Below are 26561 nucleotides of genomic sequence, written 5' to 3'. Positions count from 1 at the left end.
GGGCTCTTTTCCACGGCACACTGTTACCTTGGCTCTGCGCTGGGGCGGAACCCGATCCTGGCCCCCAGCCTGCATCCTGGCCACAAGCAGAGAAAAAGAATCTTCTAGATTAAGGGAAATCACTTTCTTCCTCTACGGAAAAATGGAACAACAATAAAAATAAAGAGGGAATAATAAGTAACAGTCAAGCTTCCTAAGATTTTTTTTAAGCAGCAGGACTATAAAGTTAGGGAGTTAAAAATACAGTATATATAATGTGTTTTAAGCCTGTTAAGGTATCTCAAACAGTCTGACAAGTCTGGTGATCAATGCCAAAACAGGTAAAGTCTTTCATATTCTAACAGTTACTGTTCTCCACAAAAATAATTGAAATAAACTGCATCTGTATGAGAATGTTTTATTAAAAATACATATCTTCTGTTTCACATAAAAAGAACCTACACTGTAATTAAACACAACTCAAGAAGTTGGTAAGGAATTACTTGGAAAAAAAAATACAGGTTCCCATAATCTCACAGCACCCACCCTTTGCCTGCATGAGCTACAAATTAAAATCTTTCTGTTTAAGACCCACAGTGTCTGCCTTGCACCCAGCAAAGTGCCCAGGCAGGAGCAGCTGGGCAGAGGCAGGGGTGCTGCTCCACAGCAGCTGCTCCCTGGCACGGATACACGCAGGACACGTGTGGTTTTCTGCCCAGGTCCGGGGCCTGTTGCCACAGGTTGGCCACCCCTTCTGTAAACAATGAGAAATACAGCACAGCACTTCCAGGTAATTCCACTTTGGGTCCAGAGGCAACTCACAGTAAGTAATAGCACTGTTGAAAGAGACTCAGCTGTGCTTTTCTGATACAACACGGAGCCACAGTCTTTCTGATGACGATTACCTTAACTACAGCATACACGGGAATCCGCCAGCTTTCGGATCCCCGCTGTTCATAGCTCAGGTCCATCTCAGACTTTTGAAAAGACACAATTTTCAAAGCAACAAGTTATCGGCATAGGCAGCAGCAAATACTAATTGAAAGTTTACTGCATAAAAATCAAAGTGGGAATGCAAAAGAGTTGTGACAGACATCTGCTATTTAAACCATACAGAACAAAACCCTGGCTGCAGTTACTCTCCGAGGAAAGCATCACTTTGCCAGGCCGCCTTTCTTGCTCTGGAGATATTGAAAATTTGGATCCTTTTAAAGTCACTGAGAGATGTATTCATCATCTCTCCCAAATGGTCAAAGTGAGTTGTAAATTCAGGCTCTAAGAGTGTACCAGACACCGACTATGAACTAATATTTGCTAGCCAACTTATAGCTTAAGCAAGGCACAAAGAAGGCAAGACACTGGAGGGATGGGGAAGCAAGGCAACGTGAAGTCACAAACCAGCGGTCCCTGTGCGTTGACCTTACAAAGCATCTAGTGGCACGGGCAGCTGAAGCAGCAACAGTATCTGCGGTTGGACAGACAGTAACAGTAAAACAAAGTTCAATTCTGAAGAACAAAAGTGGATACAAGTCATGATCTGATTAAAAAAGATCCTTCATCTAACATCACACCTTGAAAACTTAAGAAGGTATTAAAGTCATGCAATTTCAGAGGCCTGTCTCCTTCATCACCCATTCCTTATTCTTTATCTTTAGGCATCGATGCCCTAGTAGCAATTTCATCACGCACTCTGCGTCCCCTTCTGGAAGGGCTTGTCACTCTACTGACCCTGCTGGGAACTTAGAGCAGAGATCAGCTTGCTCACTTCGTCCACCCGAGCCTGAGGCCTGCCAGCTAGGACAAAGTGATTCCTCTTAACGTAGTGTTTGTTATTGCACACATTGTAACAGGGCAACATTTGCCCAGTAGAGCATTTGCTCATTTCTAATGCAAAACGAAATGAACTGATTATCAAGACCTTGGACGAGTTTGCAGAACTGGAGTTAAAGGACTCTTAATTTGCTTTCAGCAAAACAAATCTGTTCTGGGATTAATGAAATACAAATATCCACTCAGCTCCAGAATGGCACCAATTAAAATAACTTTCTGTACTGGAATGACATCTTAAATCCAAAATCTCAGTCTGCCAAAATCTGAGCAAATCAAGTATTTGCCTTAATTATAATAGCATTCAATTCACTATCATCAAATATCCAAGTAATTTTAAAGCCCATATCGAAAAGCTTTGATCCCTAGGATTGACCTACTCTGTGTGTGAGGAAAGAAAAATGATTTAGACATCCCAGGCTGGGAATCTATAACCCTTCCTCATACTTACAGAGCTGTAAGGTAAAAGTCTTAATCAGTAATTAAATAAGCTACAGCATGAAAGTCTAGCAACTGCAGACTATAAAACTTCTGTAAACATCAATGGTGAAAAATACACAAGGTCGTTGTTATTTCTACATACATTAAAAAAAAATAAAGTTAAAAATCTCTCCACAGGGTCATAATCCCCTTTCTAGAGAGGCACTGTTTTGGAACACTGTCCGCAATCCTTCATAGCCTTTAGAATTCTTCATAGTTTTCCTAATCCATTCTGTAGTGACTGATACTTCTCTCCAGAACTGAATAATACTTAGCATTAAAGCATTATTAATTTTAAACTTGTTTGACTTGCAAATCCATCGTTCAGATCTGAAGGATAGCCTTCAAATAAAATATTCAATCTTTTCAACAGACTTTTCAAAAAATACAAGTGGTTTTTGTTTTAATGTCAAAATAGATCCAGTGAATTCACTAACTTATTAAAAAAAGAATAGAAAATTCACAAAACCGTTTCTAGCCTCCGGTGATTCACGAAATGTTATTACAGTACAGAAGAACATTATTAGCTAAATCGCTTATTTCTTCCAAGAGCTACTTTGAAAATAAAAGGTATTTTGACACTAATTCTACTGCGGAGGTTCATAAGCAGTTGGCTTTTTGTGTGCACATTAGAAAACAAAAAGCAGTGCTATAGAACTGAATTAGGCTGCCAAATTCACTTTTGAGGCTTCACATCTTAAAATATATGTGTCCAGATGAAAACTCGCTAACCTATTTCTTAATCACCTTTGCTCCCCCTAAATGACAATACACTTTTGACTGAACTAGGTTATTTTTTGATCTGTTACAATAAGCTCAGTGAAACCCCTACAACCAGTTCCACTCTCTGCATTTGGGTAACACATGGCTGCATGGCTCCACCTATGCAGCTCTTCTAACGGGGTCAAACTCTAAAAATTGTTCATCAAAGAGTTTCAAGCCTGCTTTGATCTCAAGAAACGGAAGGATGAACAAAAATGCAAGACAACTTGCATGAACGGACACCACTGTTAGTGTACTGTGCCAGCATTAGCAGCAATTTTGTCTGTAGTGAGCTCAGAGGAAAAAGCAAACAAAATAAATCCAAAACCAAACTGCAAATGTTCAGGAAAGAACCCATGAGAACAGCAGACTTGCTGAACTCAGGTCTCCACTGCTCTGCACCTCGGGGTGCAGAGCAATGATTACGCTCAGTACAAGGCAGTAGAGAACCAAGCCTGCAGTTTTCACGGTTCAAGTGAGCACAAGAGCTCGACTTCCAGGACTTCCTCTCTTTAGGACGTATGTGTCACAACAGGAATGTCGATTTCTATGGCAGAGAGGCGAGAGCGTGCAGAATAGGGCTGGGAGGCGTAGCTGTGCATGCTGGGGGCATGTGAATAGAGGGGCTGCCAGAAAGGAGACGGTAGGCTCTTACACGCACAATACCACAGAAATAACAAAACGGAAGTGAAAAACAGACCGCCGGCGCTGGCGATGGCAATAAATACAGAGATGTCAAAGCTAAAGACAGGCTCGTATTTTCTGTTCAGATAATTGTTGTAAAAAATGACCCAGATTGACGGAGTGAGACAAATTGCACACGCGAGCAGGAACAAGAGGCCGGCCACGAGATGGCAGCCCGCGCTGTTTACAAGGCATTTTGCCAGCTTGACGTTTGGCACACTCGACACAAAGGCTGTGTTACACATGCCAATCAAGCAGAGAAACAGAGCTGAGACAGCAGTAAACATACTGAGCGGGAGGGCAAACTGCAGAACGCGCAAATCCAGCTGATCGACGGCCGTGTACCACTGCGGGTCATATATCACGCAGTCTCTGCTCCCATCAATGCGAGCACACTTAATCCAGAGTCCGGTGTAAACGGTCACGTTCTTCTCGTTCTTGTTGAACGTGTACAGTCTCATTTGCCTCCAGTTTGGAAGCAGAACCGCCGCCAGGAGTCCGGCCACCGAGGCTGTTCCGCTGAGGAAGGCCAGCACTGTTGCTGCATGAACGTCCCGGCAGCCCATGTCTGCCCGCTGACGTTTCCTGCAATTAAAAAGGAGAATTCAATTAAAAATAAATCAGCAGGTGCAAGTTTATGGAGAAAGGAGTGATTACAGCTCACTTGACTTGTGCTAGCTAAATCAACTTGTGTCACTGCATGGGCTTTTACAGAGCCTGCTAGGAGAAGCTCAGCCACTGAGTTCGCACGATTTAAGTTCACCTCTCCCTCTCTTTAGCCTAGATGTGACATCGGAGTGTCACATCTAGGTGACACACACATCTATGTCACATCTTGTGTGACATCGGAGTGTGTGTGTTCAGTAAAAGGGAATTGTTTAAAACAGCATTGTTAGAGAGATTGGACAGGAATGCATTCATGGGCAGTAATCCACAATTCAGATGGGCCAAATTCAGAGCTGCAAACTTGTGGAGAAGGTGCTGTTGAATAATTTACTGATTTATTTTATCCAAATGCAATTAACAGTTCTTCCCCGCTACTTCTGCCTTTCAAAAATCAGATGTCCACGCACACAACAATTCCCGAAAGCTGACGGCTTTTCAGCTTTCACATTTTCCTCTTCAGAGGAAGTCTTAAAGAGTACTGCTTCCTTTTCGATATAACCACTAGCACAGCCTCTTATCTGACCACAAGGGAAAACTTGCAGAGATTACAGGAAACAGTCCCAATAACAGGTCTTTTTAAATATACATATATATTTCCAAAAAATGCTTAATGAATTTCAGTAATCCCATCCCTCGATACCCGAGATATTTTATAAAGGCCTAATACATAATAGATGCTGAGCACCTACTCCAAAGTGTACTTGAAGCAAGACATTAAAAATTATAGAACCTAAAAAATCAGCAGATTCTTTATGCTGCCCACGGAGAGCCATTAGGTCATGAACTCCTACTGAAATTTCTTCTGAATCGTTACACTGCATTGTGCTTATTTGTCTAAAGTCACAAAACAGTTCTTTAGGTACCAGAAGTTCTGCCTAACGCACATACAGATGAATAAGTATCTCTATCTTAGAAAGGTTAAAGGTGTGATTGCAACCAAAGAGGAAATTGGATCTGATCCCCTGCTTCTTTTGTGTACCTGGAAACATCAAATGCCCAGGGACCTTATCAGATAAGGCCCTGTACACTGGCAGCAGGCCACAAGCATTGTCAAGCTGTACGGCTAGCCAGCATTCCATTGCTTTACAGAAAAATAAATTTCAATTTGTTTCACAAGAAAGCATTAGGCATTTATTTACTTTTTCTCCCATCTAACCCTGAAGAGTTTCATGTAGTGACTGCAATGGCATCTTGGTGACATTTAACTGTTGATCACATTTCTTTAAAGAAGCACTGCTGAAAGAAAATAACGACAACCACATTTATGCTAAAAGGCACCTTATTCATCAAAAGGTGGCATTATATGTTTGCTAAGAACAGCAGAGCCTGGGCAAACTACTGCTCTCAATGCAGTAACCTTTCCAGATAGCAAGTCATTAATAGAACACCCCTGGGCAGGGGGACCCAAGATTTATTTCCATCATAACTGATTGAAGCTTTACCTCATTATGGTCAGAGCAACCAACTTAAAAAATATATGGAATTATAAGAAGTGATCTTGGAGGGTCAGTGTAGTACAGCATCTAATCTTGATCTTTGTGGGCTTGCCACTTCTGCTCTTCCATAAAGAGTTTGCCTTTGCCCAGATAAAATTTCCACGCAGGCAGGGCACGCTCTGAGATGGGAGTCTTACCAAAAGCAGTTGGAATAAGCACAAGACCGACCACGTTCAGAAACCCGCTGCTTCTGCAATTCATTTGCAATAATAGATGATGAAAATCTGGGCAGAATTAATTCAGGATGTGCAGGAAGTGGGGTGAGGTTTACCCATATTCTCTGATACAAGCAGACAGAAGAGAGAAAAAATAATCTAGAAGGAAAGAAGATATCTCAAAGTATAGTTACAGCAAGGACCACACATCCAGGTCTTGGGACAGCACGGGAAAAATTGTACTTTTTCCTATTACCTCTGCTGAACCAGTTACATGGACAGAAGACTCTAACCTGGCAACTACAGGATGATCTAAAGGCACGTTTAGGCTGCCATACACAACTTGTTATTAGCCATTCCTGGTAGATGCAAGAAGTCTTTTTTTTGTTTTTTTCATTTTTCAATGAAAGACTCCTCAGTGCTGCTCTTGGGGTAGAATCATAGAACGGCTCGGGTTGGAAGGGACCTCACAGATCACCCAGTTCCAACCCTCCCTGCCACAGGCAGGTATGCCGCCCACTAGACGAGGTTGCTCAGGGCCTCATCTGACCTGGTCTGGAATGAAAAGATGTAGAAAATGCCCTCTAATTGGAAAATGAGCTATCAAGGAAAAGTGAATTTGTAGGTATATTACACACAATCCCCCCAGCAGGGGAAACTTGTCTCATCTTGCAAATACCGAAGCTATAATTACAGTTACAAAGCTAGCATTTACAATTCCCTGATTAAGACAGGAACAAAATAGTTGTTGTCTTAGAGACAGACCCAGTGTACTCACCCGTGGTGTGTTCAAATCAAGAGAAACCTTAGCAACTTTTAGAAGTAGGAAAAGAGGTGTTGCTGGATCTAGGAAACAAAACAAGGAGAGAGTTAACTTCACACTTGTTTCATGCAGTATCAGCATGTGTTTACATTGCAATTCAGAGACACAGAACTTCAGGTACGATTGCATTAGGCCAACTCCATCACCTTCCTAGAATTTACTCTTTTGTTTAAAAAAAAAAATAAAAAAAGCCAAGCTACTTTCTGTTCCTTCCCTGAAGATTTTTCCCCAGAGCATGTTCCTTCTGTCTACCCATCCCTGTCATTATGCAACAGATAAGAAGAGTGGAAGAAAACTACTGTTCCATGGATATTCTAGGACACAGAGATATTCACATCCTGAATTTTACATTTCTAGCAAAACAAAACAAACAAAAAAAAACATATAAAGTAATACAAAATTATTATTTCAGATGTTAGGTTCCAGGCTGTGCTTTCACAGCGGTGAGGAAGAGGCTGAATGACTTTTCATGTCTGAGAACAAAACAGACCCTGAATTGTTTATATACTTGTGGTTCTCTATTCCTTCCTGGCTTCTACATAAAGGTTTGAAGGAAAAGGGAGAAAGGCAGGAAGTGCTGGTGACGGCTTTTCAGTGGCTGGCCACCACTTCCAGAGGAGGAAAAAAGATCCTCTTGTGGATTATCTTTACACCTACATCCGGGAACCACACCACAGTGTCCCAAGACCAGCTCTGCAGGTCCTAACAGGAGGGTCACTCCTATACCAGACAGGGTGTCAGACCTACAAGCATGTCCTTATGCAACTTCAAGAGCTACAGCCTAAACGTCAGCTTACCGTACTACCATGCCCAAAAACTTAGTTTATTTTAAATCTCCTATATCAAAACTTGAAATATAACATTCATGTACACAGTGTCCTGGGCTGCAGCATAAAAGAAACTATTTTGTCAAACCAGCTGAGCATGAGAGGCTTTACAGCTTTTATTCACACAACCCCACATTTTTCACTAAATGAGAAAGTGAACTTTTGAGCCTAGAGTCCTGCAATATGAATGTGAGACACCAATATGCAGGCACAACCAGCTCAAGCACCCCACTGGATTTCCACTGCCAGGTTAAACAGCCAGGGCTGCTATGACTGAATGCTGCCATCCGGCAGCCACCTACCTACACAGGGCAGCAGAGGTCAGTGTCACCACGTTCACTTGCACTGGAACAGAAGCAACAGCTCTTTTTTTGAGTCCTGAACTAAAAAATAAAAATAAAAATGTCAAGTTTTCTGTGCATTTAGCAGCAACCTAAACTAAAAAAATAAAAAATAAATGTACAGATCTCCTTCTGGAGGTTCACACCCCCAAAAATATCAGCCAGTGCTCACTAACAACCATAATTAAGTAGAGAATTAGTACTGGCAAACATACCTGTCAGAAGGGCACTGTGCCCAGCCTACGAGTCCCCTCCCATTAAATGATGAAAACCTGAGGTCACCAGCTGTTGTAACACACATACAGGGAGCAAGTATGGAATGTTCTGCAACACCCAGTTCAGGAAGGCTTCCATTTCTGCAGACATGGAGCTCCTTTTCTTTTCTGCCATGGTTTAGGCCACCTGATTTTTTTCTTTATCCCTGGTAGTGTAGAACAACTGGGAACCTCGGTCTTGCCCTAGAGTCCAGACTCAAGCTTCTTACATCCAAAGCACCTTACAGTGGTAATACTGGAGGCTCTTGTACCCGATCCATAAAAACAACCAGTCCTAATATCACTTCAGGAATACATTTCCCCACAGCATTATGTTTTACCTTAGCCTAAAGACCCATGTTGCTGAAACCAGAGCTGCTGGCTGGAACTGGTCAAAACCTGGCAAATGAATTCACTACCCACAAGCTAATGAAATGAAACAAAAGGAAGAAAGAGGATAAACGGCGAAGTTATATGGATTGATAGAGAGGCATCCCACGCTGAGTAAAGCTGGCTGCTCCCGGGCACGGCCCTGAGAAGCCCCCGGTCTGGGGCCGGCTGTTGCTGGGTGAAGCCCCACAGGAGGTGAGCAGACTCAGAATGAGTCACAGAATCAGCAGGGTTGGAAAAGTCCTCCAAGGTCACCTGGCCCAACCACCCCCTACCACCAGTGTCACCCGCTAAACCATGTCCCCAAGCACCACGTCCGACCCTTCCTTGAACACCCCCAGGGACGGTGACTCCACCACCTCCCTGGGCAACCCGTCCCAACGCCTGACTGCTCTTTCTGAGCAGAAATGTCTCCCCATTTCCAACCTGAACCTCCCCTGGCCCAACTCGGACCCCGCTCCCGCAGCCTCCCCCGGCCGGCCGGGCCGTGCAGCAGCGGTACGGGCTGCTCCCGCCGCTCACCTCGCCGTCAGGGCACGGGGCCGCGTACACGGGGCACCGCCACCGCCGCCATCACCATCACCGCTCCGTTCCCCTCCGCCCGTCGGGAGGCGGCGCCCCGGGGCATTGTGGGATTGTAGTCCAGCGCCGCCGCACTGCCGGCCCCACCCCCCCCGCGGGGACTACAACTCCCAGCGCCCCCCGCGCCGCCCCCTCGCCTCACCTCAGGCCCCGACGCTGTCCCCGGTTCAGGGGAACGCTGTAAATAATCCTAAAACGGGGAAATAACCCTAAACTAACACTAATGACAAAATAATTGGGTTACGCGTAATGATAACTGTCTTCCCAGTGATTGCTTTTAACAAAATGTACGGAGACAGTTCGAGTGGTAGGCATACACCATAGGATCAAGTTGGGAACCCCTCGATTTTTGCCTTAATGTCCTTTGCAATCAGAATAGCTTTGAAGTAGAAAACACCCTTTTCACCAACAGACTTCTGATTTCTTAAGTGAAATGTAAACATGCCTGTTTGTAATACAGAAATTGGAACATTTCCCCAACCTGTACAGCTCTGTCAAAAACCACTAATTTTCTTCCTCAGAGCTGAACATACATCCACGTCTCCACAGAAGGCACAACTGCCAAAGTAGGTTTGGGAATTTGGAATCAGGATTTACACAATCAAGAGGATTACAGCAGGCATTAGCACATGTGCAGAAAAAAAAAGAAAAAAAACAGGCATCAGCCTTGCTTTTTCATGCTCCCACAAGTCACTTCCTCACGACCATTTATTTGTGTTTTCCTTTAGAACTTTACAAATAACAACAACAAAAACCCACCATCTGAGATCCCTCCAAGCAGCGGAACTCGTTCACCTGTGAAGCACTGGACCCTGCAAAATTTCTCCAGCAGTACCCCATCCCCTGGGTACTTTTGACATCCACAGCAAAAGACGCAAGTGCTTCAAGTTGCTCCTTTGCTACCTCTGACGGCTTTAAGTTCTTCTTTCCATCTCATTTAGCAAACAATATTTTGGGGTTCATCAGTTGTTAAGCAATGCTTTGAGATGCACGTACTTTGTTCTCTACTTTGTTGAGTCAGTAGCCAACATAAATCTGAAAAACTGTTCTTTTCCTGCATTCCGCTTTACCCAAGCGCCAAAAGGAATTAAGGCAATGGAGGAGATCAGAGAACTGAGCAGTGACGGTAGAAGGAATAAAATAAAAAGGTCTACGTAGCAATGGGCTCATGTACATACAAAAATATATTAAAATGCATTGGGTCTAGCCAAGAATGCTAGCCTCTGTGCTTTTGTTCTCCTGAAGTTTGTAAAAGTAATAGTTTCTTTTTCCGATATTCTGTGTTCTCCTGCTCTGCTTCCTCATCTAGTGATTTTCTTACACATGCTTTTAGTTCCTCGATTCCTTCTCCAGTATACGTAGATATAGGGATTATATCTCTGAATTTGAGTGTATTCTCAGGAACCACTTCTTCCTGTAGTAAGTGCAAGGCGTCTGAAACATCATATTGAAAGAGTCAGTAAAAGCCCATAGAGCCCATCACTGCAAAGCCCATAAAAGCCCACCTAAGCCCATTTATTTTAAAAAAGACTTTCATCAACTACAATAGAAAAGCATAACTAGAATTATTACACTAGAATTATTACAGAATAATAATCATCTTTAAAGAATATCTGAAGTCTTAGAAGATACGCACTAACATAGCACTTGTATCATACTATGCTTAAGCTATCAAAAGATGAGTCTATATCCTTACTTTAAGATGAGTACAAAGAAATTCCACATTGTAGAATATGCAAGGTGAATGTTTTTAAGGTTTCCTGGTTGTTATACACTCCAAGAAATATAAAGAAATTCACCCCAGTTTAACAGCAAAATTGAAGCATACCTACATAGGACTGCCCAGCATCTTCAAGGGCATTTTCCGAAGTCATTAAGCCATAAATCGTATATACCTTGGTGTCTATAAGGGCACTTTCAAAGGATGCTATTGTTATTCAAGATACCTAAACTGGAAGTTTACCCTCCCATATAACAGCTGGGCAAGGTATTCCAGGATTCCTCTGTTTTATTAAAATACCTCCCCAACAGTGAGGCCAGAGCACTCAAGATGCACACAAAGAATACATTTAAAAACTGAGTTCAATTTAGATTCTAACAACAGCTTGCCAATGCAAAGTTACCCAAATGACGTCTTTTTAGTACTTTTGTCAAAGTTAATTGCTGAAATTTAATTTACCTTGAGGATTCTGTAGTTGTTTCAGAAGCTCATTCAAGTTATCTTTTGCACAAGGCAAATCCATTTTATTAATGGCAAGAAGTGCAGGCTTTGTCAGAAGTTCCTCTTTGTACTGCTCCAGTTCCTTAGAAGACGAGTAAATACACCTTAGTAAGTATTTGTAGTTTAAAAAGTGCTTCTTCAATTTTACATCCACTCTCTCTTTGTTTGTCTAAAGAGTCTCTGTGCCTAGAGCTCTGAGATTTATTCAGGAGCTCAAGGTTGATGTATCAAAGCAGTCTGACAGAAGAAAAACAGTTCACATCTACAAAGCTTAAGGAAATTCTTTGGAGAGTTTTCTAATTCTTAAGCATTTTAGTGGACAACGGTTTATAGCAGAAAAATCACAAGCATGACTCAGCTAAAAATAAACTCAGCAACAAGCTGAAACTCAGAAGATTCATCATCTAAAGTTGTAGAGCTACAGAGAAAAGCTGCTGAACTTGAAATTAGGTAAATTGTATTATTTTAATCAGAAGAAATGGTAAGAGATGGAAACACTGAAATTTCTGCAAAACTGGGGCCTGTTTCATCTCTATTAGGCTATGTAGCAAGGGCATTGAGCCAGGGATCTAACTATACCCGTATATTTCTACTTACTAAAAGGCTACAAAACTTGAAAACTGAAAAAATTGTATCTTTTCACCTTCACTTGACCATGAGAAATATCCCAGTTGCTGCACAGATAAATGAAGGAGCTGCTATGCTCAAAGTAATGCAGTTTCATCTGCATGATTTAAACAAAGATTTTGTAATTTCAAAGAATGCTAAACGTGTTAATTGGCCCCTGTACTGTAAATCCAGAACACACATTAAGATTTGGAACTTCTTGATCAAAACTGAGCCTCTTTCTTGGCTCAACACACAACTACAACTGACAATTAGGAAGTTGAGAAGTTACCTTTGTTAGAAGCAATATGGTTTCAAACGCTGTTCTGAACCGAGTCTTGGTAGACAGCTGAAACCCAGAAATATCCACCTGAAAAAGTTACCAAAAAAGGAGCTTTTTGTTTTTGAAATTATGTTATACCTTCCATCAACTACTTTGCAGAGCAATGACCACGGACATGTCCTCATTCCTGGCCAAATAACAGAGGGCAACCATACACTATACACCAAAGGAAAACAACAGACACTAGAAGCCCAAACCGTTTGGTTCTGACAGGGTGCTTCTGAAAGCTCTGACTTTTAAACCTCTTTTTTAAGAAGATCTTAGGGAGGCGGGGAGAGGAGTTTTAGAAAAAAAGTTACCAATCAGCATTAATTATGCTTGCAACACATCCCTGTTCTAAATTAACTGGCAACTTTTAGTCATAAATTCTGTTTAAGGATTTATCATCAGACATTTGTCTGAACTTTCCATTCTAAAAACAGTATTATAGCTGTATTTATTAAAAAACATGCAAATTACAAACAATTTCCTAAACTCCAACTACACTGCAATTAAGATGCATTTACTGCACTGCCTTTGATTTCAATGAGCTGTAAATTTTATTCAACTTACAACTAAGAGAAGATGTTTGGTTCTTTCTACATGTTTGAGAAATTTGTGCCCCATCCCTCTGTTTGCATGTGCACCTTCGATCAGTCCGGGGAGATCAGCTACCAGTATCTAGGAAAACAAAGGTTTCAAACAGAAGATTTCCAATAAGCAAAACCAGTAATTTTAAACTATTAACATCTATTACGATTTTATGTAAAGAAAAGAATCCTGACACAGGAACGTGAGGAAAATCTAATTTGAGAGGCCCCTGTTACAACAGCATACTCCTTGGAACAGCGTAGAGAACCAGTTCTCTGGCAGTATGCACGGGCTGTTTTAATTTAGAACCTATCATCAGAAGCAGATTTAAACAAAATGCTACTATTACAAAGGCACTGTGCTCCTCATGTTCCCCCATCTATTTATTTGCAGCTGTCTGAAATAGAGGGTAATAACTCCTCTGCAAAGATCTTGCAAAAGTTACCTATTACCTGAGAATAAAACAGACTCTAGAACGTGGGAAACTAGGCTATCAAGTCTGTATACCATTCAAACTGTCAGAGGAAAAGAAAATGAAGTTTGTTCGTTGTTGCTACAGAGAATCATTATTTCAAATGCAATCCCATTAAACATTGCCCCTATGGGCATGAGAAGCTCCAAGAATTTCTCTTCTGCTCTTCAGCTGAAATGAGATTTTGATTAGTGTATCAGCCGCCAACCAGAGCCCAGCTAGAGCAGCCAAAATGGACAGGATTGCTGTCACTTTCTCTGCTGGTTGGAAAGGGTGTGTGCAGTTGTAAAGAAGAAAGACTGAAAAAGAGCATAACACTAAATTCCACATCTACTCAGTAACTCACAGAAAGCTAAGACAGAGTGAAGTAAAAGGCAAAAGCAGGGGCTTCAAATCTATCTGATACCCATTTAGACAGCAACTGGATTCAATTAAGCAGGGCCCAAAGCCAGCAAGCCAGCATGCAATGTACTGTTGAAGGGGGCTTTCTGCTACGAGTGAGTTTCACTCCCCTTTCTGTCACATTTTAACCATTTTCCTAAATATTTCAGTCCTTGCTTCAGAATTTTTGATCTACAGGGACATGAGAGAGAGCTGGGTGAACTGTAGACTCGGCAGTCGATAACTACAGAGCTGGAACAGAAAGATCCGCTTTCTGGTGTGATGCATTCTGGTGCTGTACTGGCATCACCACTCTTTTCCTGACTTGTCTTTCAAAGAATATTTTTATAGAGCACAAAGAAATTCAGATTCTCTCAAACAGCATTTGGTTCAGATATTCTGGTAAAATATGTGAAAGCATCTGCCAACTTCCATGATCTTGTGGTAGGACCTGAACCCCAGCCTAGTGCTCAGATCCTCCACTTCTGTGTCGTTGGATAACAAGGTCTTTTTGCAAGGAGAAGATAGTGACTCAGATGGCAACACATAACTAGCATTTATTTTTTTCTTTATAATGTACTAAAATAACTGCAGTGCTATGCATTTCTTGAAAAACTTCAGTGTTCTGCAGGGACAAAAAAAGATACAATGAACCACCCTCTCGTGAATGACACGACAGTCACCTCAATTATTGCTCATAATTGCTCACATCTTGTTTTCAGCAGTTGCAATACTGAGAGCTGAACTATTTCCTCTTACTCACAGCTGCTCACTGTGATCACAATCAGCAGCTCCCTTGATTTTAGAAGAGGGGTATGTTGTCCAGACAGTTCTTATATAGCACCCAGCACTGTTGTGTAAAAATTATGAAATGCGGAATCACCCAAGAAGTAAAGGTCATTGAAAATGACATCAAACGGGCTGCAGAAAAGCAAGCCAGGAGTGCAAGCAGTTCTCCTCCTGGAATACAATACAGCAGTAAGAGCAAAAGTTCTTGACTCTTGGCAGGTAGTTTTTCAGACTAAGAACAATCCTGTTATTTGCAGCACAGTTTTTGAGGATAGGTTACCTTTAACTAGCAGCTAAAATGAATATACAGGAAGTTTCCCTTAGATGTATGCATCTCTGCAGTGAACTGTCCAGTTCAAAGGGAAGAACCCAAATTGCTGAGAAAGCTACACTTCATATATTCCACAGACCAATCAGTTTGTCTTAACTTGTACAGATTGCCTGAAATCGTGCATATTTTTAAGAGCCTGGCAAATTAAATTTACTTCCTTTAACACACGATTTTGTTAAAGGTAGATAAATAAAGGTTTTGACTATCAGCTACAGAAGGAATAATCTTAGAGGATTCAGAAGGGGAAAAGTGTTTTCTGTCTTTTCATATCTGAGGGGTATGCTTTTCTGGTTAACTCATGTGAAACTCTTTTATGCATTTGCCTTTTATCTTTGAAGCGATGAGCCCAGCACTGCCTGTGTCATACACTTAAAAACACATCAAAGCTTCAAGCTTGAAGAATCAAAATGTTTGCTTTAGCCTTACATGAACCAGGGGTCCAATTCTGTACCATAGTACTAGTAGGACTCTCGTTTAGCATTGTTTTTCCTCCCAGGGGATACTGTAAAAAGGATTCCAGGCACCCCAGAATTATTTGACAACATTAACTGAGGAAGCTGGGAGGAACTGGGTTCACAGTACGTAAGGTGGTTTGTAGCTCCAGAAGACTGGAGCTCCAGCACTACAAAAGGAACTGGACCCAGGTACCTCACCCCTCAGGTACTGCGCTATTCTGGCTGCTCAGACAATCACTCTAACTTCTTTTTTTCTTTAAACAGAAAACTAAATAAAAATGAAGTCAGAGCAGCCAACCCAGAAAGCCAGAACAGTAAGTTATAGCAACTATTTTCCTTTTCATTCACTACTATGGATCTGCACCTGCTAGACAAATTTGCCCCTTCTTAAAATTCATTCTGAGAATTCATTCCAGAGCTCTCGGTACAGCCAACTTGCACAACATGTGCTTCTTCTAAATAAGAATAACAAGTTAGTCTCTGAAACAATTATTTTAATCAAGATTATAAAGCAGGATTAGAAACAGAAGAGAGATGGGAAAATGAGAAGCCATTTTTTAAAGTGACACAAAATCAGCTCAACTTTACATAAGACAGCTTTATTATTGTCAGATTATATAAGATACTCTTTTACTACGGGATAAAATAGTGTTTTCTCCACAGATTCCACTAAATTCATGTAATTGTACTATATATGTATGCGTTATATATACACATACACAAAACCTCTACAAGTTAATCTTCCATTTCTTTTTGGAATGATGTTAAGCAACATACATAACCACTATATACCATTTTAAAAAACAACCAGAATGAACTTTCATACTAACCTGTTTATAATCTGCATACATGATCTTTCCTAGTTCAGGCTGTATTGTTGTAACTATGACAATGGAAGAAAAAGAAGAGGGGAAGAAAAACGGTTGTTAACATTTTCAAAAAATGTTAATGCTAGAAAATATTTAAATGTTGCAGAATTTTCTCACTTCATATTTACATAAAACAAGTATTCAGTAGCAGAAAAATAATGTAAACGGAATGTTAAGAATTACTGAAAAGGAATAAAGAACAAATAAGAGAGAATAAAATTATATTACTCTATAAACCAAAGGGTTTGCCAAATCTTGATATCGCGTGCAGTGCTGATCACCTCATCCCAAAAAGGGAGTAGAAGAGTCAGAAATTCTTGGACTCAAAAGGATTATCCAGAATGTGGAACAGCTACCAAATAAGGAAAGGCAAAGTGAGCTAGGACTCTTCAACCTGAAGAAAAACATTAAAAGGCTGTACAGAATCAGGAGTGGCAAGAGAAGGTCAGTGGGAGTTATCAGTACTTGGGATTCTTGTACTTTTCCAGTATAAACATTAGGGGCCATCACTAGAAAGCGTGGCATCAAACTCAGAACACACACACAAAAAGATGGGGGTGGTCTTCAAAACACCACAGTTACAGCTAGGGAACCCTTGCCACAAGATGCATGACTACTCAGAACAGTTATTTATGGGCATGTACTGGGTTGGAGTGAACTTCCCTGTCCCACACAGTGCTGTGCTCTGCCCTGGTAGCTGGAACAGCCCTGATATCACACCTGATATCTGTTGCTGAGCAGTGCTGGCACAGCATCAGGACTGTATCCAACCTCTCCTAAACCCAGCAGGCTGTGGGAAGGCAAGAGGTAAGGAGGCAACACCACCGGGGCAGCTAACCTAAACCAACTAAAGGGATATTCCATACCATATGGTGTCACATCAGCAGTAAGAGCTGGGAAAGATGAAAGAGAAGAGGAGGCTCTCATTATAAAACCATCTGTCCTCCTGAACAACCACTACACCTACTGAGGCCCTGCTTCCCAAGACGTGGCTGAACATTGCTTGCTGATGGGAAGTAAAGAATAATTGTTTCTCTCTTTGCCTCTGCACTGACTTTGCTTTTTTTTTCTTCTTCTTTTTTCCCCCCTTATTTAAATTATCCTTATCTCAACCTGTAAGCCTCCCCCCCATATTTTCTCCCTTACACTCTTCCTTTGAGAAGGGGGAAATGAGAGAGGGGTATGGCAAAGAAGATTACTAAACACATAAAAATCGTGGATGGCTCAGGAACACCCTGAATCTCAAATGTAAGCCCACGTAAGGGAAGCATCCAGTGTGTTTGCTACGTTCTTGTACTCCTCCCCAGTCATCTGCTTTTGGTTCCACTCAGAAGGCTGATGAATGCCTCCTTCAACACTGTGTGGTTATCATTTCTTTATATTTCTACCTATATAATATTTCTACTATCCTAGTTATCAGAAACCTCAAGATTATTTTAGGACAGGCAGCCTATCCCTTTGCTCACTGTCAGAAAAAAAGGGAAATACAGGTTCTGTAGTTGTGCTATTTTTAATGGTAGCTATTACAGAGCTTGCTCAAGACTGACATTAAAACAGAAGTGATGGAGACAGCCACGATAATGGAGATCACAAAGATCAGTTTTGTTTTGTTGCATTTTACCACTAGGTGCAGAATTGATGATGATGCAAAGACTTGGTGTTTTCGTCAGTAAATCTGGGACTAAAGTCTAGAAGAAAGGGAAGGAGGGCAAACATCTGCGGCCTCCATCTGTGAAACCACTGTAGTCATTTAAAAGCATTATTCTTCTCTCTGGCAGCTTGTTTTGCAAGTTATTATCTGCTTAATTAAATAATTTTGACTAGCCTCCAAGTTTTCTCAATAAGCTCACTGTGATGGCTATCTGGCTGGTGACCTCTTGTCACGCATGAAATCCCCAATGGGATTACTGGACCTTACTGTAGATTTCAACATGTATTTATTTACCACACAGCATCTGAAGAGACAGCAGGTGAGGACAACACCTCTTCACAGGTAAAACTCTGGGCAAATAACCTAGGCAAAATACTGGCAGCTGCAGCACAAATTAGGCTGTTTTTCAATTAAAGAATGCTCAGATGGCTAATCCTTATTTACTGATACAACACTAATAAAAATAGCATTTTTAGTGGACAGATTCAAAACCAAAATCTTACTGTTACAAGAACAGGTGGCAGCTATTTCCAAAGCACACAAGATGCTTACGCAAAGGGACACAACGGTGCATATTCAGCTGAGTGAGGATACTGCACACCGTGGAGAGTCCCAGAAGAAATAAAATGTGCTGATACTAAAGTAAATGCTAAATAGACCCTGTACCAGCAGTTTCAAGCACTATGAGGGTGAACACGGGAAAAAAAGTGAGGTTGTAGAGGGAATTTGCCATTTCCTTTTATTTCTTCTAATTAATAATCTGTGTAACATAATTAGTACACAACAAGGTTATCCCCTATTCTTTATTATAAACCTGTAAATCAAGCCAGAAGAAAGAATTCTTGCTCTCATTAAATATTACAGCACTAAAATAAAAGTGTGAACTTACATGCATAATTTGCAATCTCAGGTTTGGCATGAGAAATCTTGCTTAGCAAGGATGATTTTCCTGCATTTGGAAACCTAGAAGGAAAGTCAGCATTTGTACAGTGAATAACCATATATGTGATTCCTGTATATTTTATTATCAAATATGCTGTATTACCTTAGACTCAATGCTATAGACTCATTTATGCAGACTCATTTACACACTTTTCTTTTTGAAACAGATCATTACTTTTTTTTTTGGAAAATCAAATCCGAATTATTTTTATACATTTAACAATGCTTCCAAGGGCTGCAGGCAGGTGAGATGTGTTTGTGTATGTTTTTAAGGCAACAGACTTGTATGAGCTATCCTGAAATGACGACTCTTTAGCTCAGAGAAGAGAAGGCTCAGTGGGGTATCCTATCAATGCGTACCAATTCCTGAAGGGGGGATGCAAAGAAGACAGGGCCAGGCTCTTTTCAATGATGACCAGTGACAGAATGAGAGGCAGTGGGCACAAACTGAAGCACAGAAGGTTCTGTCTGAACACCAGGAAGCACTTCTTTACTGTGAGGGTGACCAAGCACTGGTACAAGTTGCCCAGAGAGGCTGTGGGGTCTCCCTCCTTGGGGAACTTGAAAAGCCACCTGGATGCAGTCCTGGGAATGGCCTGCTCTATTTGGTCATGCTTATTTTAAAGATTAATATGAGCTGTAAAAGATATAACAGCCTTGATCCCTGACAAACATTAAGCTAATGCTGTAGTCAGGATATAGACTATAGTCTTTACTTATAGCCATCTGTTCCATACAGGAGACCACACAAGACTTGTGTTCCACTCGAATTCACAGTTACTCATCACAGTGTTTCATTGCAACAGGGATCAAAAACAACTGTCCACAGGCAACTGATTACCGGTCACAAAGGCATGTGTCACTCAGAACGTATCATACAAAAAAACTATATACTCTTCGCTTGAATACACACAATCATAACCTGTTAACAAGGACAGCTAATAAGAATGTGAGCTAATGAAAAACAAGACTAATATTACATTAAGGAGCTTTCTTCAAAAAGAAAGACATAATGAATCTTGTTAAAACAGTGAAATTATTAAGGGTAGTTTTAATGCTCTCTGATGTCAAAAGGTGCCTTAAAGACAACCTGAAGGTTACCGTGGTCATCTCCTCAAGCTAGTGTTTTGTTTCCACTGAGGCACAATATCTTCTTTGAAGTTTAAATTGCAGCCTACACTATCCATCACAACCTGTACCCAAACTTGATAGCCCTTTCTCAAGTCTACCTTTTTTTTGACCTGATCTATAGGCCTGTCAGTTTGACCTCAGTGCCAGGAAAGCTCATGGAGCAGATTATCTTGAGGGTCATCACGCGGCACTTGCAGGGCAAGCAGGCGATCAGGCCCAGTCAGCATGGGTTTATGAAAGGCAGGTCCTGCTTGACGAACCTGATCTCCTTCTATGACCAAGTGACGCGCTTGGTGGATGAGGGAAAGGCTGTGGATGTGGTTTACCTTGACCTCAGTAAGGCTTTTGACACAGTTCCCCACAACATTCTCCTCAAGAAACTGGCTGCTCGGGGCTTGGACTGGCGTACGCTTCGCTGGGTTAGAAACTGGCTGGATGGCTGGGCCCAGAGAGTTGTGGTGAATGGAGTCAAATCTGGTTGGAGGCCGGTCACTAGTGGTGTCCCCCAGGGCTCGGTACTGGGGCCGGTCCTCTTTAATATCTTTATCGATGATCTGGATGAGGGCGTCCAGTGCACCCTCAGTAAGTCTGCAGATGACACCAAGCTAAGTGTGTGTGTCGATCTGCTCGAGGGCAGGAAGGCTCTGCAGGAGGATCTGGATAGGCTAGAGCGATGGGCTGAGGTCAACTGTATGAAGTTCAACAAGGCCAAGTGCCGGGTCCTGCACCTGGGGCGCAACAACCCCAAGCAGAGCTACAGGCTGGGAGATGAGTGGCTGGAAAGCTGCCTGGCCGAGAGGGACCTGGGAGTATTAGTTGATAGTCGGCTGAATATGAGCCAGCAGTGTGCCCAGGTGGCCAAGAAGGCCAACAGCATCCTGGCCTGTATAAGAAGCAGTGTGGCCAGCAGGTCTAGGGAAGTGATTGTCCCCCTGTACTCGGCTCTGGTGAGGCCACACCTCGAGTACTGTGTTCAGTTTTGGGCCCCTCGCTACAGGAAGGACATGGACGTGCTCGAGCGAGTCCAGAGAAGGGCGACCAAGCTGGTGAGGGGTCTGGAGAACAAGTCTTACGAGGAGCGGCTGAGGGAGCTGGGCTTGTTCAGCCTGGAGAAGAGGAGGCTCAGGGGCAACCTTATCGCTCTCTCGCTCTCTACAGTTACCTTAAAGGAGGCTGTAAAGAGGTGGGGGTTGGTCTGTTCTCCTACGTGCCTGGTGACAGGACGAGGGGGAATGGGCGAAAGTTGCAACAGGGGAGGTTTAGGTTGGATATTAGGAAGTACTTCTTTACCGAAAGGGTTATTAAGCATTGGAATGGGCTGCCCAGGGAGGTGGTGGAGTCACCATACCTGGAGGTCTTTAAAAGACGTTTAGATGTAGAGCTTAGCGATATGGTTTAGTGGAGTACTTAGTGTTAGGTCGGAGGTTGGACTCGATGATCTTGAGGTCTCTTCCAACCTAGAAATCTGTGATACTGTGTAATAACAAACCACTTGCATATCTACTGAAGTAAAAATAATGAACTCAAAGAGATCAAAGTACAATCACAAACTATCAGAGGTCGATTCATACTCAAAACAAGAAAATAACATTCTCCTCAAATTAACTGATGATTCTTTTTATGCTTTTTAAAGGGAAACCGCCAACTAAAATACAAGCCAAAGTGTAGGATTAAAGAAGCACCAGTGTCATAGAAGTCTTTTACTTCTCACAAACTCTGAAACAAGAAAAAAAAATCTGTATCATGTAGTCACTGAAGACCACTTGAAAAATTTTTTAACTATAGGTGATAGCTCTATTAATAACAGAATTATTTATAGTAAGTAAAAAAAAAGAAAAATCAAGTTTCCGTTCTGTAAGTGTATATATCAATCAAGATTATTTCAACCTAGAACCACTTTTCTCACTTTACACTTTTTATGTTTTTTTATGAATAGGGAACATAGGGGAAAATATTGGTAGAAGCTAAGCAGACCAACATTTCCACAACTGTTTGTTAAAAGCTTTCTCCAAATAAATATGTTTATCTGTGTTGTTAATAAGCAGCAAGATTGAAAAGCAGGAATGCAAAAGAAATGCAAATCCTATTGCTCTAGCTCCTAAGTTCCTTCCCACATTCCATGGTTTTTATCTGAGAGAGCAGGCTACATAGCCTTTGAAATTCTCTAAGGCTACTACTGAAAGGATCCACTCGTACCAGTACCAAAACATGGAAGGTGCAGCATGGACACTGTGCTCGGCTTTGTTTTGCACCTCCTACTTACTTTGTAAATATTAGCTAGTAACATCTTGATAATCACTGCAATTGCTAAATTCACATATGTTAAACCAATGGCCATGATTCATGAAGTCCTTCACCCACAAAAGCACAATCCATATTTTCTAAATTCTAGAATTAATTTTAAATGGTTTTAAGCTCTTATTTTTACCAAACTCTATCCCTAGAATTTCTGTGAAATCACTTTTCAGATTTAGTATTCAATTTTCTAAGGTCAGTTCTCAAACTACAATACAGAACTGCAGTACTTACCCAACTAAGCCAACATCAGCTATCAGTTTCAAATCAAGATGAAGAATTCGCTTCTGACCTTTGCAAGGCAAGAAGTTCGTGGCCAAAGAGCCTCCAAGACCTCCACGAGCTGCTAGGAATCTCTCTCCTGCTGCATTAACTTCTCCTGAAAATAAATTCACTAGTGAAAACACATAATTCCCTGCAATAGTTCAGTTGTGATCTCCCACTTAAACCCAATTTATCTTCAATGAAGAGCAAATTTTCTGTACACTTTCACAAAGCGCTATTTCAATAATGCTGTACCGAAAGAGATGTGGTGGTTATTAATAGATACTGTTTTTAAAAATTGTTTTTAGGTAATTCAGTAAGAATCTGTATTTTTTTAAGCCATATCACAATTCAGGCAAGTCAGGGGGACACTTAATTGAGCTTAAGGACACATGACTTACGTAAGGTCATTAGTGGTCCTATGGAAGATCACAATGGCTTCCAAAGTAAAAGACTTGTTGCAACACCAATTTCCTTTCTGTTGCACACAGTAAAACAAACTAACTACTGCTGATTTCTGGAAGGGGTCTTGCTTGTCCAACAACTTCTGCAGTGTAATTTTTGTCTATTTCTGTTTGTACATGAAAAGGAAAACAAAATATTTTGGGAAGATGTGCAATCTTAAAACATCGGTACATTTAGAAGTCTGATGGATGCAATCAATAAATATGACAGCACCTATTCGGATATGTTAAAACAAAGCAAAAATTCTTACCGATCTGCTTCCCATCGTCATCCAGAATTGAAATCCCTGGTGGCACGTGAACTTCACAATCTTCCCCTTTTTCACCTTTTAGCGCTCTAACACTGGGAGAAATTAAACCATGCAGAGTAAGCTAAGCTGGCATTTTGCTCTCCAGAAAAAAAATTAATATAACAGCTTTCACCAAACAGATTCTGACCTGCTGTTGGCTCCTGTTCCAGCTACAATTCGCTTCTGGGGATACCGGTTCTTAACGCTCTTTAAGGTTGTTCTTTCTTGGGCAACAAAATAGACATCGCCGCCTCTCCCTCCTTCCCCGCCCAGACGAGGGTAGCCCATGCCACCAGTTCCTCCTCTCACGTAGAGCCGCAGATCATCAATAAAGTTGCCATACTGACAAGGAAACACATTTCTCATCAGCATTACGCTTTGTTTATCTTTCGTTTTAGTCATGAGGTACAGCGGGGCTGAAACGCCTGAGGTAGAACTTTTCACTGCAAGCTCTGGCAATAAAATACAGCGCAGAAAACAGCCAGGCAACCCTTCCAGACGGTTTATAGCAAGGGAAAGGTTTAGTACTTCATCCCTGGCAACAACACCGGTCTGAGGGAGGGGAACAGGACGCGGAGGGCGCCTCACAGGGACGGCGGCTGGGGGCCAGGGCAGGGCCAGGGGAGGGCAGCCAGTGTCCGTCCGCCCTGCACGTGTCCGTCCGTCCACCCCGCCAGCCCGCTCCCTGCCTAATGTCTGGCCGCACTAACCCTCCGCAGCGCCGCCCCGCTGCCCCGCACCATGCTGCGCTCCGGCCGGGCCGCGCACAGGGCGGGCGGCTCAGCGGCGCCGCAGGGCCCAGCGCACCCCGCCGCCGCCCGCCGCCATGAGCGCTGAGGCGGGGCTCGGCCCGCATGCGCGGCACTCAGCGCCCTCAGGGCCGGCGGGGGGCGGCGGCCATGGCCCGCCGGGGCGGGGAGGCGGTGTGGTGGGGGTCGGTACCTGCCTTCAGCCCCGTCACCCGCTCACGTTCCGGGCCGAGGCAGGGGCAGGGGCGGCCGAGGCCCCTCTGGAGGCTGGAACGAGGTCCCGGCTGGCAGCGCTGCACGTTTTCTTGGCAAAATCCGCAGTGCCTGCGCTTTCCTTGGCAGCTGTATGGCAGCCAAGGAGAAAACCTGCTGCTGGTTTTGGCTTTTAAAGCCTCCTGAACGTGTTGCTAACCTGCAAGGAACTCCGAGAAATCAGGACCTGGCTTTTCACTGAGATTAGTTTTCAGGAAATATATTACCGTGATCGTGACTACATGCTTTCACAAGTCTTTTTTTCCAGAGATAGGTAGTTTTCAGATAGCATGAGCATCTTTTCAGTGTGTATTTTTTTATATATATATATAATAAAATTTAATAAATTTTATAAATTTTCATGAAAAAGTAAATACTCTCATTCCTTCTTACAGCCTTTCCACTAGGCCGTACACTCGCAACCACAGTCATAAGCTACCTGAGGACAGTCAGTATTATTTCCAGTAATTTAATACTTAAACTAAGTTCAACCTTATTTTACCTGTTACATAATAATAATAATTTACAAAAGAGTGCCATATCCATGCTAAATAGCCCAACAGAACATTTAATCAAAACTCAGGATGTGTCCTAACAAGGGGGTGTTGTCCAGTGCCATTTTAAGAACTTGTCTTAGTTGCTTCCTGGCCTAGGACACGATTTGGAAAGGATTTACAAAATATATGCAAAATAGTAGCTACATCTCTTTATCCTTCTGTGTATTATTGTTTGGACTTTAAGTCTATTACAATTTTGCTTTATTTTGTACAAAATAAGAGTTACCTCTATTTAAAAAAGCCTACCTATGTATAGTTCCATATAGTCCTTAGTTAATTGGGGTAAAGGAATCTCTAAATTGCAAAAATCTTAGAAATAAATTAGGAAAAAGTTTGGTTTTGAATGAAATTAGCAAAGAATGAATAAAAAATCTGAACTCCTAATCATGTACTTTTCAGCTGGCCCACACTTCTCTATGACAAAAAAAAAAAAGTTTGTTTTGCAACTGGGTCAGTCAGAAAAGAGTGCAGAATAAGCGTGGTGGATTGGACCTGACGGCTTTTGATGATTTTGGTGAATGAATAAAATAATACTTCAAATGAGTAAAATTTTACAAGATACTACAGTATGAAATGCCTTTTTTTTTTTTGTTTTGAAGTGTTATATTCAATGCTGATTTTTTTTTTTAGCTTTATTTTTAGAAGGCCTTTGTCACTTTTATATTTCCTTTCTTTCCACCCACATATATGGAACAAATAAATTCAAAAGCTTTTTACTTAGTTGATTATTTCTGACCTGCTTTTTCTGCCATTTCCTGTTGTTTTTACTAATCAACTACATATTCTGTTTCAGCTAAAATTACTCCAAATTTCTACTTAGTGGATGTACTTGCCTCATATAGTAATGGAATTTTAAGAGCAGAAAACTTTTCAGTGATATAAATGCGAAAGTGGGAAAAGATGTGACTGTATCCTAGTGAGATTCAGTTAAATTCCCCAAATTCAAAGTATGCCTGTCCTGACCATCGAAATAGTTTCATCATGTGGACAAAAGCAAGGTGGACAGCGTGAGTGGCAGAACAGAAATTACTACAGCAGCAACAAATGCAAAACTCCCTGTTGTGGTTTTGTGAAGACAACATCTGAAATTCTGAAACAGTTGACACACAAAATCTAGTAGCAATTTTTTTTCAACAGATATATTAAGAATGTTACAAGATCTCTAGAAAATAGGAAATGTGGGCCCAGCCTCCTACTCAAGGCATTTGTCTGAGGGATCCTAGTTGGGTGGCTTTTTGGCTTAGACTGCCTCTGTAACTTGGTGGAGAGAGGCATCTGCAGAGAGAAGTCACATCGTGAATGTCTCCCTGTAGATCCCCATCTCTCTCTTGTCTTTGAAGTCAGGTGAGCTGAACCTGGGCTGTGATTGCTTACCTTTGAAAAGAAGACAAATGATATGCCCAACCACAGACCTGTATATCTGGTCTCAGTCACATGCAAAAACTTTAGGGAAGTTCAGATTTGCCAGAGAGATGTACCTCCAGAAAACAAACAAACAAACAAACAAACAAACAAACAAAAACCTTCCATAAAGCATTTGATATAGTAGCACCTGGGAAGGAATGAATGAGTATACAGAGATTTGGAAAGAGATGGTGAAGTGAGATAGCCACAAGTAAGGTTGAAAAGGAAGATGTCAGTCTTTAAGGGTTGGTTTTAGGAT

At 41.8% G+C, this 26561-nt stretch overlaps 2 protein-coding genes across 9 annotated transcripts; both read right to left on the bottom strand.

The window, feature by feature from the left end:
• Positions 1-383: 383 nt before the first annotated feature.
• CLDN12 (claudin 12) lies at positions 384-9362 on the bottom strand. 6 transcript variants are annotated; one of them, XM_080582519.1, is made up of 4 exons: positions 9207-9362; positions 8002-8082; positions 6828-6895; positions 384-4317 (listed from the first exon to the last, which is right to left on the bottom strand). In XM_080582519.1, exon 4 carries the CDS (start codon positions 4296-4298, stop codon positions 3561-3563), a length of 738 nt encoding a protein of 245 aa, XP_080438645.1. In that variant the 5' UTR covers positions 4299-4317; positions 6828-6895; positions 8002-8082; positions 9207-9362; the 3' UTR covers positions 384-3560. The 6 variants fall into 6 exon arrangements, with proteins under 6 accessions (XP_080438645.1, XP_080438648.1, XP_080438649.1 ...); XM_080582522.1 differs by having other exon boundaries at positions 8006-8082; XM_080582523.1 differs by lacking the exon at positions 9207-9362 and adding an exon at positions 8636-9134 and having other exon boundaries at positions 8006-8082.
• Positions 9363-9956: 594 nt separating this feature from the next.
• GTPBP10 (GTP binding protein 10) lies at positions 9957-24451 on the bottom strand. 3 transcript variants are annotated; one of them, XM_080582517.1, is made up of 10 exons: positions 24283-24451; positions 23489-23682; positions 23302-23393; positions 22557-22701; positions 18844-18917; positions 16265-16317; positions 12989-13096; positions 12386-12463; positions 11446-11569; positions 9957-10700 (listed from the first exon to the last, which is right to left on the bottom strand). In XM_080582517.1, exons 2-10 carry the CDS (start codon positions 23626-23628, stop codon positions 10483-10485), a joined length of 1032 nt encoding a protein of 343 aa, XP_080438643.1. In that variant the 5' UTR covers positions 23629-23682; positions 24283-24451; the 3' UTR covers positions 9957-10482. The 3 variants fall into 3 exon arrangements, with proteins under 3 accessions (XP_080438643.1, XP_080438641.1, XP_080438642.1); XM_080582515.1 differs by lacking the exon at positions 24283-24451 and adding an exon at positions 24051-24209; XM_080582516.1 differs by lacking the exon at positions 24283-24451 and adding an exon at positions 24081-24183.
• Positions 24452-26561: the final 2110 nt, after the last annotated feature.

The sequence above is a fragment of the Anser brachyrhynchus genome (assembly GCF_964034855.1).
Source record: "Anser brachyrhynchus genome assembly, chromosome: 2".
In the NCBI taxonomy this organism is placed as follows: domain Eukaryota; kingdom Metazoa; phylum Chordata; class Aves; order Anseriformes; family Anatidae; genus Anser; species Anser brachyrhynchus.
The sequence above is the reverse complement of the archived record's forward strand: the minus strand, read 5'-3'. Positions and strand labels throughout refer to the sequence as shown.